Here is a 15,000-nt window from a genome sequence, read left to right on the forward strand (position 1 = left end):
GTCAAAAATACAATTACGAATGCAATACTAGGATAGGTTAAACAAGATTGCCCTTAACGATCTACAATCCTCTTTCTCCTCCATCTCGAAAAGACCTCGAGACGATGTGCAATACCACTGACAAAGTACGTTGTGTAAAACCACTGAAAATTTATTGGAAACCCCACCAAAAAACAAAACCGCCAAATAAATCCCGCCAAAAAATCATAACTCGAAAATCCTAACTCGAAAATCCAACTCGAAAATCCAACTCGAAATCCTAACTCGAAAATCCAACTCGAAAATCCAACTCGAAATCCTAACTCGAAAATCCAACTCGAAAATCCAACTCGAAAATCCAACTCGAAATCCAACTCGAAATCCAACTCGAAATCCTAACTCGGTAATTAGTTTGTCTCGAATCAATGATGAATGGTATATGAAATGAATCAATTGCAAAAATTTCGTTCATAACTGCGAAGATCATAGCTTCACTTGTAATCAAAATATAGCCAATGAAATATGGCTGTTCCCACGCGTACGGTTAACATACCAAAGCCAAGGCGATTCGTTGCAGCTGGAGCATCTCGCAAAAACCGACTCGAAATCCTAACTCGAAAATCCAACTCGAAATCCTAACTCGGGAGTTAATTTGTCTCATAAAAAAGCTGAACTACTGTAACTAGACCCTCCCTGAGGGTACACTGGGTTGCCTGTGGTACGTGCAGCGTTCCACGCAATTTCTTTCAAGTTAGGGGGGGGGGGGGGGGTCCCCCAGAAGTCATACCAGAAGTCATACCAGAAGTCATACCAGAAGTCATACCAGCAGAGGCCCTTTGGCTCACAGGTCCTCACACGTTCGTACAACGAAACAGATCCTTTTTTGAGGTTAAAAATCTGGTGACCGGCCTATTAATTAATCATTTGTCAGAAAGAAGAAATTCCTGTCCTCTTTAAAAAAAATTGACGCGCATTGCTTACGTGTGGTAGTGAAGTAACACAGCGATTTATTCCATAATGTCAACTGAGCTGTGTGTTGTCTTCCAGGAGATTCAAGTTCTCTTGCGTAATATGTAGCTCTAACAGTGCACGATATTGTTTTGGTATTGTCTATCATTGTAATGAAATGGTAGAAGTCTTGGGTAAATAGCCTGAGAAGACATGTGGTTTCTAGCAAAGTACTGAGCCGAGAAAGATTGAAGAAAATAAATGGGAAGTGAAAAACATTGTCTTCTGGGATGACATGTTGACAGTTGTCTTTGCGTAATATGTAGGTCTAACAGTACACGATATTGTTTTGGAATTGTCTATCATTGTAGCGCCATGGTAGAAGTCTTAGATAAATAGCCCCTTGAGAAGACATGTGGTTACTGGCAAAGTACTGAAACCAGAGAGACTGAAGAAAATAAAAGGGAATCGAGAAACATTGGCTTCTGGGCTGACATGTTGATCATGCAACTTCTTTCCAGCACAAGTGTAAGCGTGCACTGACAGCATCTGACAGCTTTGTAAACAAAAGTTGAAAGCTGAAGTTCATCCCTCTTCGGCGGGGTTAGTTTCTGGATGGGCGACCTAACACTGTAACACCGCAAAAAAAAATTAACGAACACCGCATCACCGCAAGAAAAGTCGACGAAACACCGTCACCGCAACAATTATTTTTAGCTACATGATTTTAACGTCTACACTTGACATAACACTTTTATACCTAAACAATTTTCCACAAAATAAACACAACAAAATGTACTCTTGTCAATGCATGCCTACGCGTCGATACTGTTGATACCCGTAAATCAGTTTTCTTGTACTTACCCGGAGAGATCGTTTGTATGAAGTTCCATGAACATTACTGAGAAGTTAACCCGAAAAGCTGCCAAGCGATAAAACAACATTTCCAGAGTGTGGAGCGTCCTCTTAGTAACAAGTATTGTTACATCAATAAACTTCGGCGTTCAGTTTCTTTGATCTCTAGAGTATTTTGAAAGACCAAACAAGAAACCACAGCACCTCAAATAATTTCATTTCACCGAACACCGTAGCTTGCGAAACACAAACATCGCACACCGTTGGGTTTGCGATCACCGCATCACCGCAAATTGAGATTTTATTCACCGCATCACCGCATTTAAAAAACCATCAACACCGCAACACCCCAAATCCCCATGTCCCCCTCCGTTATTTTACCGCGGCATGTTTACTCGCGAAACAGTGAAGCATCTGTGTCAAATGATGCCAAGCTACCGGGTTTTTGTTTTTGTTAGTTTTCTTTTTCTTTCGATTGTTATAAATTTTGACAAGAAATGTGCGAATTCAACACAAAGTTCACAATCGCCCAACTCTCAGAGGTTGACCATTGTTTCTGGAAAATCAAAATTTACTCTCCAAGACAAGGTTATTTATCACCAGGTAATTCCATCGTTTTGGTAATAGCAGCTACTTTATTATTCATCAGCGTCACAATCTTTTGCCGATTTTGGGGGTCACTTTGTTGAAACTCAAGCACGCTTCCAACAGACCTGTTTATTTTCGTGACTTATGCGTTACCACAAAAACTCTCCCCGTATCACATTTCAACACATGTATGCAAATTTGCTAAGCTCGAAAATTACACAACATGATAAATTTACAAAAGCTAGAAATTTCACAGAAATATTTTCCAGCGAAACATTTATTGAAACAAGCAACATATTTGCTATAAGTGGCAAGAAACCCTTCCTATTTCAGTTGCGTGCGTGCAAGCGAAACACAATCACAAAGCGTATGCAATTAAATACATTTCTGACAGTTCACATTCAACCCTTTTCGAAAGAACCTTGACCGTAAATAATAAAGCACAAAAGAGACAACAAGCTTTCATTCAAGTAATTTTTTACTGTCACATTTCCAAATATTTTACACCTTTTCAGAGTTGAGTACAAAATACCGGTAAATGTAAATTGTCAGACAACTAAGATGCGACGTGAGTAAACACTGTGATGCATTCTTGTAGGCGTTCGATTCCTTCAATGTTAATTTGTTAAATCATAGTTAGTAACTATGGTTAAATCCATAAAAAATTGCTATTTGATTTCCGTGTTTTATATAATACCAAGTTAGTAAAATATTAGAAACAAAGCTCACTTGATATCCAAAGGCGAAAAATGAAATTGTTGTCGAAGACCATTACTCGTCTCTTAAAATCCAGATATTTATTTTTCAGCGCTGTCTTGCTCATCCAATTGACGATCCATTCTTGAGCTCCATGAGGGTATATTTTGTTTAAAGATCCACTAAAACGCCATTCACGTCAATGACTTATTAGTGAAATTTCCAATTGTTATACCGGAAGACTGTGCAGAGTTGAGAACAGGTAAATACAAATCTGACAAATAGCGAGACAACTGAGATAACAGATCCACTATATGGATTCCTTCTCTGTCTTTGTTGAACCCATACTGAGTTACCAGAAAACTGTTCATTTGGTTTGAATGTTGTACAAAACACCACACTTGGCAAAATTTAAGGAAGACAGCTCACTTTGATTACGGCTCGACGGGCGACAGATTGTTGTCGAAGTCCATTACTCGTCGCTTCTAACATTCGACGGCCTGTCTTGCTCAGTATCCAATTCGCTTGCCATTATTGAGCTTCATAAGGGTACATTTTGTTCAAAGATCCACTAAAACGCCATTCGCGTTACATGACTTTCGACGCCATTGCCGGTTAAGTTAATCGTTCTACTGTGTCCACCAGAGAAATCTACGCATTTCCCACTACCCTCTCGATCCTAAGAAAATACGCGCAGAAGGCTCTATGCACAAAGACACCACTTAGCAGGGGAGTGACAGGCAGGACTTTTACCGACACGGAAAAAAATAAAAAAAAAAAGAAAACGAAAAATAAACGAGATGCTTCCGTGAAGCATACACTGGGTTGCCTGTGGTACATGTTACAGGAAATCAGAAGGCACAACTGCTTTTCACCACAAGTTTAAGCGTGCCCTCTGAGCATCTGACAGCTACAATAGTTCGCTGAAATTAATCCCTAGGGGTTCGGCTGGGTTGGGAGACCAAAAGCAATATACCCCTCAAAACAGAAGCATTGGACCGAAAATTCTATTTTAACGCTAACAAATGCGGACCAAGCAAGGAACCGATTTTGTTAGCTTGCTTTATGCGAAACAAATATTGATGCAAAAGTAAATAAATAGTGGTACAAAGTTTTTGGGAAGAGCAGAAGGAAGTTTTCTGGACGGTCGATCGAGAATAAAATATTTTGCCATCAGCAACAACATTTATGACACGAAAACAACATTAATTTTTAACCCCGAATATAAAAAGTTACGATCACCGACAAACATTCTGGGGATTTTTGCTATTGTAATTTTGGCTGCACAAGTAAAAGCGCAAAATCGAAAGTTACATCGGATTCAGAGGGCGCCGTGATGAAGTTACCGCGGTGTGTTTACTCGCGAAACAGTGTCAAATCATCATTTGACACAGATACCGGGTTTTTGTTTTTGTAAGTTTTTTTTTTCTTTCAAGTGTTATAAAGTTTGACAAGAAATGTGCGAATTCAACACAAAGATCACAATCGCCCAATTCTTCAGGTTGACAGTCAAAACTTTACTCTCCAAGACGAGGTTATTTATCGCCAGGTAATTTCATCGTTTTGGGGATAGCAGCTACTTTATTATTCATCAGTAACGGATTTTTTTTGCCGATTTTGAGGGTCATTTTGTTGAAACTCAAGCAAGCTTCCAACAGACCTGTTTATTTTCGTTACACTATAGATCGTTTTCACTGTCACGCAATAAAAAAATCGAAAACCATCCAGTGGAAAAAGTCAAGAATTCGTGATGTTGTAGAAGATAAATGAAGAAAACACTTCTCCAAGTTTTAGGCCCGTGCGTTTCCCCAAACTTCAGATATTCGTCGAAATGTTTCGCAGAAATTTACAGAGCCCAGTATGAAAACGCCATGTTGGTGCACATCTTTTGTGCACCAATATGGCGGCCGGAAAATAGTGTCAACATCTGTTACTTACTTTGGCTATCTAGGCGAGTGAACGTCTCTACTGAACAGGCAGCTATTTACCTAAGCACTTTTCCTAATGCTTTAAATTCTAAAAAGGCTCAAAACCATGAGATAAATATACATTTCTCAATAAACTTGATTGTCGCCTCGTGTCACGCACCGCTATAACTCAGAAATTCAAAATGCTCTGGTTTCCAAACGAAGCACGCTATTGAGCTTTAAAATTGCAAATGGATACAAATTTACCGCCTCTTATGCCTGATGAGGATAAGAACTTTCGTGGCTCTTTAGTTTTGGATTTTAAAAAATGATGACGTTACGTGAAAACAATCTATACCACAAAAATGCTCCCGTATCACATTTCAACACACGTATGCAAATTTGTTAGGCTCGAAAATTACACAACATGATATTAAAGTTCACAAAGGTTGGAAATATCTCGGCAACATCCTTTTCCAGCGAAAAATTAATCGAAACAAACAACATATTTACTATTAGAGGCAAAAATACCTTCCTATTTCAATTGCGTGCGTGCAAACAACAGATGCAATTAAATAAATTTTTGACAGTTCACATCAAAACCCTTTTCCACTCGAAATGCTGACCGTAAATAATGAAGCACAAGAGCGACAACAACTTTCATTCAAATAATTCTTCACTGTCACATTTCCAAATATTTTACACCTTTGCAGAGTTGAGTACAAAATACCGGTAAATGTAAATTGTCAGACAACTAAGATGCGACTTGAGTAAACACTGTGATGCATTCTTGTAGGCGTTCGATTCCTTCAATGTTAATTTGTTAAATCACAGTTAGTAACTATGGTTAAATCCATAAAAAAATTGCTATTTGATTTCCGTGTTTTATATAATACCAAGTTAGTAAAATATTAGAAACAAAGCTCACTTGATATCCAAAGGCGAAAAACGAAATTGTTGTCGAAGACCATTCCAGATATTTATTTTTCAGCGCTGTCTTGCTCATCCAATTGACGATCCATTCTTGAGCTCCATGAGGGTGTATTTTGTTTAAAGATCCACTAAAACGCCATTCACGTCAATGACTTATTAGTGAAATTTCCAATTGTTATACCGGAAGACTGTGCAGAGTTGAGAACTGGTAAATACAAATTTGACAAATAGCGAGACAACTGAGATAACAGATCCACTATATGGATTCCTTCTCTGTCTTTGTTGAACCCATACTGAGTTACCAGAGAACTGTTCATTTGGTTTGAGTGTTGTACAAAACACCACACTTAGCAAATTTTTAGGAAGACAGCTCACTTTGATTACAGCTCGACGGGCGACAGATTGTTGTCGAAGTCCATTACTCGTCGCTTCTAAAATTCGACCGCCTGTCTTGTTCAGTATCCAATTCGCTTGCTATTACTAAGGGTACATTTTGTTCAAAGATCCACTAAAACGCCTTTCGCCTTACATGACTTTCGACGCCATTGCCGGTTAAGTTAATCGTTCTACTGTGTCCACCAGAGAAATCTACGCATTTCCCACTACCCTCTCGATCCTAAGAAAATACGCATAGAAGGCTCTATGCACAAAGACACCACTTAGCAGGGGAGTGACAGGCAAGACTTTTACCGACACGGAAAAAAATAAAAAAATAAAAAAGAAAACGAAAAATAAAAAAACGACGAAATTAAAGACAGATTCCGACTGGGTTTGCGGCAACCCAGTAAAAAACGACGAAATTAAAGACAGATTCCGACTGGGTTGGCGACCCAGTAATAAGACGCACGTGTTTAATTTCGTAAACAATTTGCGTGACGCTACGGACACAGACTCGCCGGCGCGTGCTTTATAAAAATAAAAACTATTCCTTCCAGAAAAATCAAAAAAATATTATCGGCGCATCTTACAAACTTTGAATGAAGATCTTGTTTTTTTAACGGAGAGCACTTTACCGTTTGAATCAGCGAGTTAAGCACGGTAGAACCGAAGATATGTTTTTATTTTTCGTGTATGCCGTGACATTGCACAATGCCCTCTCGCCGGCGCGGGCCTTAGAAAAGCAAACTTTTCCCTCGCCGTTTCACATCGCTGTAATCAAAATTCAAGGTGTGAAAATAAGAAATATTTTAGCTTGTATTTTAAAAATAATTTGTGTTAGCAATATTCATCATATTATAGGCTTGTTAGGTCCCTGGGTGTTTTTCGAAAATCGCTAAAGTACATCTACCATGGAAACTCAAAACACGTCGTCTTTCTCTGGTTAAACAGAAAAATCCAGCGTATCGAGGCGTATTAATTAATCCTTTATACCACAAAGGCAATAAGCCGTTGGAGCAAGAAAATTCGCTCTTATTCTCAGATCAAGTGGGCGGTTGAAAAAGGCAAACAAAAAATCAGGTATGATCCTAAAATAGATTGGCGACGCGCTCATTCACAGGCGGTGAGCGGTGAAAGGAAAATGAACAACGAAGCACGAGGCAGAATGTTTTGCGCAACGAAATTGCGACGTCATTCAAAATGGCGCCGAAAAGGTAAACCATGGAACGAAAAAACACGGGTCAGCTTTCGCTTGCATGCACAGAGAACCTCCACGATAACAGGCAACCCAGAAGATTAGGAAGCGTTCTCTCGAACGCAAAAATTCTGATTGGTTTTCATCCAAAAATGTCATAAAACGAATTATTTGCAATGCCTAATTCCCTCATCTAACCTTTCTAGATCCTCCAAGCATAATCAATACACATAGGAATCACACAGTTACAGAGCAGCAAGACTTGCGACTGAAGTGCAACGCAAGTGGAAATCCACAGCCAGAGATAATTTGGACAAAAAGATCAAACTCCACCAGGCTTCCCACAGTTGGAGGTGTTTTGGTTGTCAAAAATGTGAAGAACGCCGATTCGGGGGACTACCAATGTAAAGCTAGTAATGGAATTGGAGACGATGCAATATCCATTGTCACTATTATAGTCAACTGTAAGTCACAAACTGACAACTAGTGAAACCAACCTCTACACAATTAAAGAAAATATTTACAAAAACAGCTAGTGCACAGCCTCGGCTATGATGTTCATGGTGCTTAACCCGATAGACAAACGGTTAGTGGCGAATCCACTTCGACAAAAAAAAAGAACACATTTCCCAACTGACTGATATCAATCTTCCGTTCGCACTTTCCAAAATAAGCAATTGTGCTTATCATTCTAGAGACTGTCTACGCTGTCTTGTTTTTATTATTCTTTATTAAGTATTTGGAATAATTTGATCTGGCATTCCTTTGTTATCTCCAGACGCACCTGCCATCAATCCACCGACCAAGAGATATAATGTCACTGAAGGAAACCACGTGGACCTCGCCTGTACTAGTCATGGGACACCTCTTCCAATAGTCACGTGGACAAAGATTAGCCAGGCATTAAGCGATTCATACCCCTCTGGTCAGCGGCTTGCCATCACGCATGCTAACAGAACCGATGCTGGGACATACGTGTGTACGGCCACAAATGGCATAGGGAAACCGGCAAACGCTACAAGACACCTCAATGTTTTCTGTAAGTCGATAACGTAAAGGCAACGGGTAAGAATTTGTAAGATGGCTTTGGAATTTCTTTCTTCGCCCAAAAGGGGTCATTATGAAAACTTTCTGAGATAATGCCTTTCAGATCGTTTCGCGGATTAATAATTCAACCGGATGCCTCCTGACATGCTATTCGATGAAATTCTTTGCCGGAAAAAGACTGCAACAATAAACAGAGAAACATTTTGAATATTGCTTCCGAAGTGTAACGCAATGGCACAATAATATTTTGGTGATTTTAAGGGCAACTTCTTGTTGTAAAGTTACGCCATAAAACGAATATTTTGCAATGCCTAATTGCCTTGTCTAATCTTTCTAGATCCTCCAAGCATAATCAATACACATAGGAATCACACAGTTACAGAGCAGCAAGACTTGCGACTGAAGTGCAACGCAAGTGGAAATCCACAGCCAGAGATAATTTGGACAAAAAGATCAAACTCCACCAGGCTTCCCACAGTTGGAGGTGTTTTGGTTGTCAAAAATGCGAAGAACACCGATTCGGGGGACTACCAATGTAAAGCTAGTAATGGAATTGGAGACGATGCAATATCCATTGTCACTATTATAGTCAACTGTAAGTCACAAACTGACAACTAGTGAAACCAATCTCTGCACAATTAAAGAAAATATTTACAAAAACAGCCAGTGCACAGCCTCGGCTATGATGTTTATGGTGCTTAACCCTATAGACAAATGGTTATTGGCGAATCCACTTCGACAAAAAAATAATAATAATAACACATTTCCCATGCCAGCTGATTGAAATCAATCTTCCGTTTGTACTTTCGAAAATAAGCAATGGCGCTTATCACTCTAGAGATCTACGCTGTCTTATTTTTATTATTCTTTATTAAGTATTTGGAATAATTTGATCTTGGCATTTCTTTTTGATCTCCAGACGCACCTGCCATCAATCCACCGACCAAGAGATATAATGTCACTGAAGGAAACCACGTGGACCTCGCCTGTACGAGCGATGGGAAACCTCTTCCAATAGTCACGTGGACAAAGATTAACCAGACATCAAGCGATTCATACCCCTCTGGTCAGCGGCTTGTCATCACGCATGCTAACAGAACCGATGCTGGGACATACGTGTGTACGGCCACAAATGGCATAGGGAAATCGGCAACAGCTAGAAGATACCTCAATGTTTTCTGTAAGTCGATAAAGTAAAGCCAACGGGTAAGAATTTGGGAAATCCCTTTGGAATTTCTTTCTTCGTCCAAAAGGGGCCATCGTGAAAACGTTCCGCGATAATGCCTTTCAGATCGTTTCGCTGATTAATAATTCAATCGGACGCCTCCTGACAAGCTATTCGCTGAACTTTTTTGCCGGAAAAAGAATGCAACAGTAAACAGAGAAACATTGAATATTGCTTCCGAAGGGTAACGCAATGGCACAATAATATTTTGGTGATTTTAAGGGCAACTTCTTGTTGTAAAGTTACGCCATAAAACGAATATTTTGCAATGCCTAATTGCTTTGTCTAATCTTTCTAGATCCTCCAAGCATAATCAATACACATAGGAATCACACAGTTACAGAGCAGCAAGACTTGCGACTGGAGTGCAACGCAAGTGGAAATCCACAGCCAGGGATAATTTGGACGAAAAGATCAAACTCCACCAGGCTTACCACAGTTGGGGGTGTTTTGGTTGTCAAAAATGTGAAGAACACTGATTCGGGGGACTACCAATGTAAAGCTAGTAATGGAATTGGAGACGATGCAATATCCATTGTCACTATTATAGTCAACTGTAAGTCACAAACTGACAACTAGTGAAACCAACCTCTACACAATTAAAGAAAATATTTACAAAAACAGCCAGTGCACATTCTCGGCTATGATGTTCATGGTGCTTAACCCTATAGACAAACGGTTAGTGGCGAATCCACTTCGACAAAAAAAAAGAAGACATTTCCCAACTGACTGAAATCAATCTTCCGTTCGTACTTTCCAAAATAAGCAGTGGTGCTTTTCATTCTAGGGATTACGCTGTCTTATTATTATTTTTATAATTATTATTATTATTATTATCATTGTTATTAATATTATTATTATTATTATTATTATTATTATTATTATCATTTATTAAGTATTTGGAATAATTTGATCTTGGCATTTCTTTGTGATCTCCAGACGCACCTGCCATCAATCCACCGACCAAGAGATATAATGTCACTGAAGGAAACCACGTGGACCTCGAATGTACTAGTCATGGGACACCTCTTCCAATAGTCACGTGGACTAAGATTAGTCAGGCATCAAGCGATTCATACCCCTCTGGTCAGCGGCTTGCCATCACGCATGCCAACAGAACCGATGCTGGGACATACGTGTGTACGGCCACAAATGGCGTAGGGAAATCGGCAACAGCTAGAAGATACCTCAATGTTTTCTGTAAGTCGATAAAGTAAAGCCAACGAGATAGAATTTGGGAAATCTCTTTGGAATTTCTTTCTTCGCTCAAAAAGGGGTCATTATGAAAACTTTCTAAGATAATGCCTTTCAGATCGTTTCGCTGTATATTAAATCAATCGGACGCCACCTGACACGTTATTAGATAAAATTCTTTGCCGGAAAAAGACTGCAACAATAAACAGAGAAACATTTTGAATATTGCTTCCGAAGTGTAACGCAATGGCACAATAATATTTTGGTGATTTTAAGGGCAACTTCTTGTTGTAAAGTTACGCCATAAAACGAATATTTTGCAATGCCTAATTGCCTTGTCTAATCTTTCTAGATCCTCCAAGCATAATCAATACACATAGGAATCACACAGTTACAGAGCAGCAAGACTTGCGACTGAAGTGCAACGCAAGTGGAAATCCACAGCCAGAGATAATTTGGACAAAAAGATCAAACTCCACCAGGCTTCCCACAGTTGGAGGTGTTTTGGTTGTCAAAAATGTGAAGAACACCGATTCGGGGGACTACCAATGTAAAGCTAGTAATGGAATTGGAGACGATGCAATATCCATTGTCACTATTATAGTCAACTGTAAGTCACAAACTGACAACTAGTGAAACCAATCTCTACACAATTAAAGAAAATATTTACAAAAACAGCCAGTGCACAGCCTCGGCTATGATGTTTATGGTGCTTAACCCTATAGACAAATGGTTATTGGCGAATCCACTTCGACAAAAAAATAATAATAACACATTTCCCATGCCAGCTGATTGAAATCAATCTTCCGTTTGTACTTTCGAAAATAAGCAATGGCGCTTCTCACTCTAGAGATCTACGCTGTCTTATTTTTATTATTCTTTATTAAGTATTTGGAATAATTTGATCTTGGCATTTCTTTTTGATCTCCAGACGCACCTGCCATCAATCCACCGACCAAGAGATATAATGTCACTGAAGGAAACCACGTGGACCTCGCCTGTACTAGTCATGGGACACCTCTTCCAATAGTCACGTGGACAAAGATTAGCCAGGCATTAAGCGATTCATACCCCTCTGGTCAGCGGCTTGCCATCACGCATGCTAACAGAACCGATGCTGGGACATACGTGTGTACGGCCACAAATGGCATAGGGAAACCGGCAAACGCTACAAGACACCTCAATGTTTTCTGTAAGTCGATAACGTAAAGGCAACGGGTAAGAATTTGTAAGATGGCTTTGGAATTTCTTTCTTCGCCCAAAAGGGGTCATTATGAAAACTTTCTGAGATAATGCCTTTCAGATCGTTTCGCGGATTAATAATTCAACCGGATGCCTCCTGACATGCTATTCGATGAAATTCTTTGCCGGAAAAAGACTGCAACAATAAACAGAGAAACATTTTGAATATTGCTTCCGAAGTGTAACGCAATGGCACAATAATATTTTGGTGATTTTAAGGGCAACTTCTTGTTGTAAAGTTACGCCATAAAACGAATATTTTGCAATGCCTAATTGCCTTGTCTAATCTTTCTAGATCCTCCAAGCATAATCAATACACATAGGAATCACACAGTTACAGAGCAGCAAGACTTGCGACTGAAGTGCAACGCAAGTGGAAATCCACAGCCAGAGATAATTTGGACAAAAAGATCAAACTCCACCAGGCTTCCCACAGTTGGAGGTGTTTTGGTTGTCAAAAATGCGAAGAACACCGATTCGGGGGACTACCAATGTAAAGCTAGTAATGGAATTGGAGACGATGCAATATCCATTGTCACTATTATAGTCAACTGTAAGTCACAAACTGACAACTAGTGAAACCAACCTCTACACAATTAAAGAAAATATTTACAAAAACAGCTAGTGCACAGCCTCGGCTATGATGTTCATGGTGCTTAACCCGATAGACAAACGGTTAGTGGCGAATCCACTTCGACAAAAAAAAAGAACACATTTCCCAACTGACTGATATCAATCTTCTGTTCGTACTTTCCAAAATAAGCAATTGTGCTTATCATTCTAGAGACTGTCTACGCTGTCTTGTTTTTATTATTCTTTATTAAGTATTTGGAATAATTTGATCTGGCATTCCTTTGTTATCTCCAGACGCACCTGCCATCAATCCACCGACCAAGAGATATAATGTCACTGAAGGAAACCACGTGGACCTCGCATGTACTAGTGATGGGAAACCTCTTCCAATAGTCACGTGGACGAAGATTAACCAGACATCAAGCGATTCATACCCCTCTGGTCAGCGGCTTGTCATCACGCATGCTAACAGAACCGATGCTGGGACATACGTGTGTGCGGCCACAAATGGCATAGGGAAACCGGCAAACGCTACAAGACACCTCTATGTTTTCTGTACGTTTATTTACTTTAAGGTTTACTCATTAGCTAACCAAAAAAACTAATAAGATTTAAAACTGATTTGCTGAGAAATGTATTTCTAATTCTATTAGTACAGACAAGAAGGGCGAAAAAAAAAGCAGTCCCCAAAAGTTAAGCTTGTTAGATGATTGACTGGGTGTATTTAAGCAATGCGTGCAAAACACTTTTTCAGGGTCTAGCTTTATTTTTAAGACGTTGTCTATAGTGGTGATCTCTGTAGGAATACTCAAAGCGATCATAAAAATGTCACTTTCGAATATTTGCCCAAGAGAGACAATATTCTGGGGCTACAATTCTTGAAAGATAATCTGTACGAGAATGATCGTTTTTTTTCCTTTTAAAGTCAATAGTTTTCTGTAACTTTTTAGATCCTCCAAGCATGATCAAGAGACAAGATAGTCAAACAGTGAACGAGACGGACGACCTGCGCCTTGTATGCAACGCGAGTGGAAATCCGCCACCAAAGATAACATGGACGAAAAGACCTAGCCCCTCCCTGTTAAACTCCACGGACGGTGTTCTTGTTGTGAAAGGTGCGGTGAAAGCCGATTCTGGATATTACCAATGCAAGGCTAGCAATGGAATTGGAGAGGATGCAATTACTACCTCGTCCGTAATGGTCAACTGTAAGTCACAATTTTTGAAGAAAAAAGAACAACAAAACTTACCATGAATTCATCTAGTAGGATAGTTTTCATAATAATAGTCGCGCCGACTGCTGACGTTTTTACTTTCTCAATCATTCTACCACATCAGTAAGAAGTCAGCAAAACAGTATTAGGTGCCGAATTTTTGGAGAAATAAGCTATTGATTGTTCTTTTTTCTACAGACAAACCAAGAGCGACGAACCTAACATCGAACGTGGAAAAGATGGATAATGTGTTTGAGGGACAGACAATAACATTCTTTTGCAGCGCAGACAGTGTTCCACCTGCTGTATACGAATTTCGCTTCAAGAGGGAATTTCTCGGTTATTCCAAAGATGGCGTGTTCGTCATTCAAAACGTTAACTCTTCACACAAAGGGGAATATGAATGTGTACCAAGCAACATTCTCGGCACCGGAGACATAGCGGCCATGAGCCTCAACGTGTTGTGTACGTGTTGGAATGTAGAAATATTTTCCACTTTGATAACGTCTTTGTTTACATTGATTTTGTTTCATTAAAGGCTGGTTTACACATGCGACGCAAGCATAAGCATAAGCAACATACGCAGGCGCATTAACTTGTTGTTAATTAGTGTCTTTTGTTCCATTATCGAAACGCTACTGCGGCGTCTGCGTATGTTGCTAGCGCTTAAGCTTGCGTCGTATGTGTAAACCAGCCTTAACATACGACTGAGTTATTTCTCACTTGCTCACATATGGAATCGTGCTATTTACGACTGAGTTGACTTCAAATTGGTTAGGACTCTATCAACATATAACTCGCATTCTGCTAAATCCACTCAATTACGGCATTACGGGAAACATTCCAATTTTAAGTACATAACTGACAACTTTACTGACCTTGCGTCCTCCTGTACTGAAATGAGAGAACCAGCCATCATAATAATGACCAATCCAAAAATTGTCCTCGTGTTTCTAGCTGAACCAGAGGCGCCCCTAATCGTTCAGATCAATCCAGGTGTTAATGAAATGAAAATTCAATGGAAGG

At 39.6% G+C, this 15,000-nt stretch overlaps 1 protein-coding gene across 6 annotated transcripts in view; it reads left to right on the forward strand.

The window, feature by feature from the left end:
• LOC137982336 (hemicentin-1-like) overlaps positions 1-15,000 on the forward strand; it is a 34,915-nt gene that overhangs the window by 15,066 nt on the left and 4,849 nt on the right. For 5 of the 6 annotated variants that reach the window (XM_068829423.1, XM_068829421.1, XM_068829420.1 and 2 more), the window contains 13 exons: positions 7,686-7,943; positions 8,258-8,518; positions 8,864-9,121; positions 9,446-9,706; positions 10,050-10,307; positions 10,691-10,951; positions 11,298-11,555; positions 11,877-12,137; positions 12,483-12,740; positions 13,055-13,315; positions 13,711-13,968; positions 14,173-14,439; positions 14,932-15,000. The exon at positions 14,932-15,000 is cut by the window's right edge. In XM_068829423.1, the coding sequence (XP_068685524.1) occupies positions 7,686-7,943; positions 8,258-8,518; positions 8,864-9,121; positions 9,446-9,706; positions 10,050-10,307; positions 10,691-10,951; positions 11,298-11,555; positions 11,877-12,137; positions 12,483-12,740; positions 13,055-13,315; positions 13,711-13,968; positions 14,173-14,439; positions 14,932-15,000 (3,189 nt within the window). The remainder of the gene's footprint in view (positions 1-7,685; positions 7,944-8,257; positions 8,519-8,863; positions 9,122-9,445; positions 9,707-10,049; positions 10,308-10,690; positions 10,952-11,297; positions 11,556-11,876; positions 12,138-12,482; positions 12,741-13,054; positions 13,316-13,710; positions 13,969-14,172; positions 14,440-14,931) is intronic. The other variant, XM_068829425.1, reaches the window with a different exon arrangement.

This window comes from Montipora foliosa, chromosome 13, assembly GCF_036669935.1.
Source record: "Montipora foliosa isolate CH-2021 chromosome 13, ASM3666993v2, whole genome shotgun sequence".
In the NCBI taxonomy this organism is placed as follows: Eukaryota; Metazoa; Cnidaria; class Anthozoa; order Scleractinia; family Acroporidae; genus Montipora; species Montipora foliosa.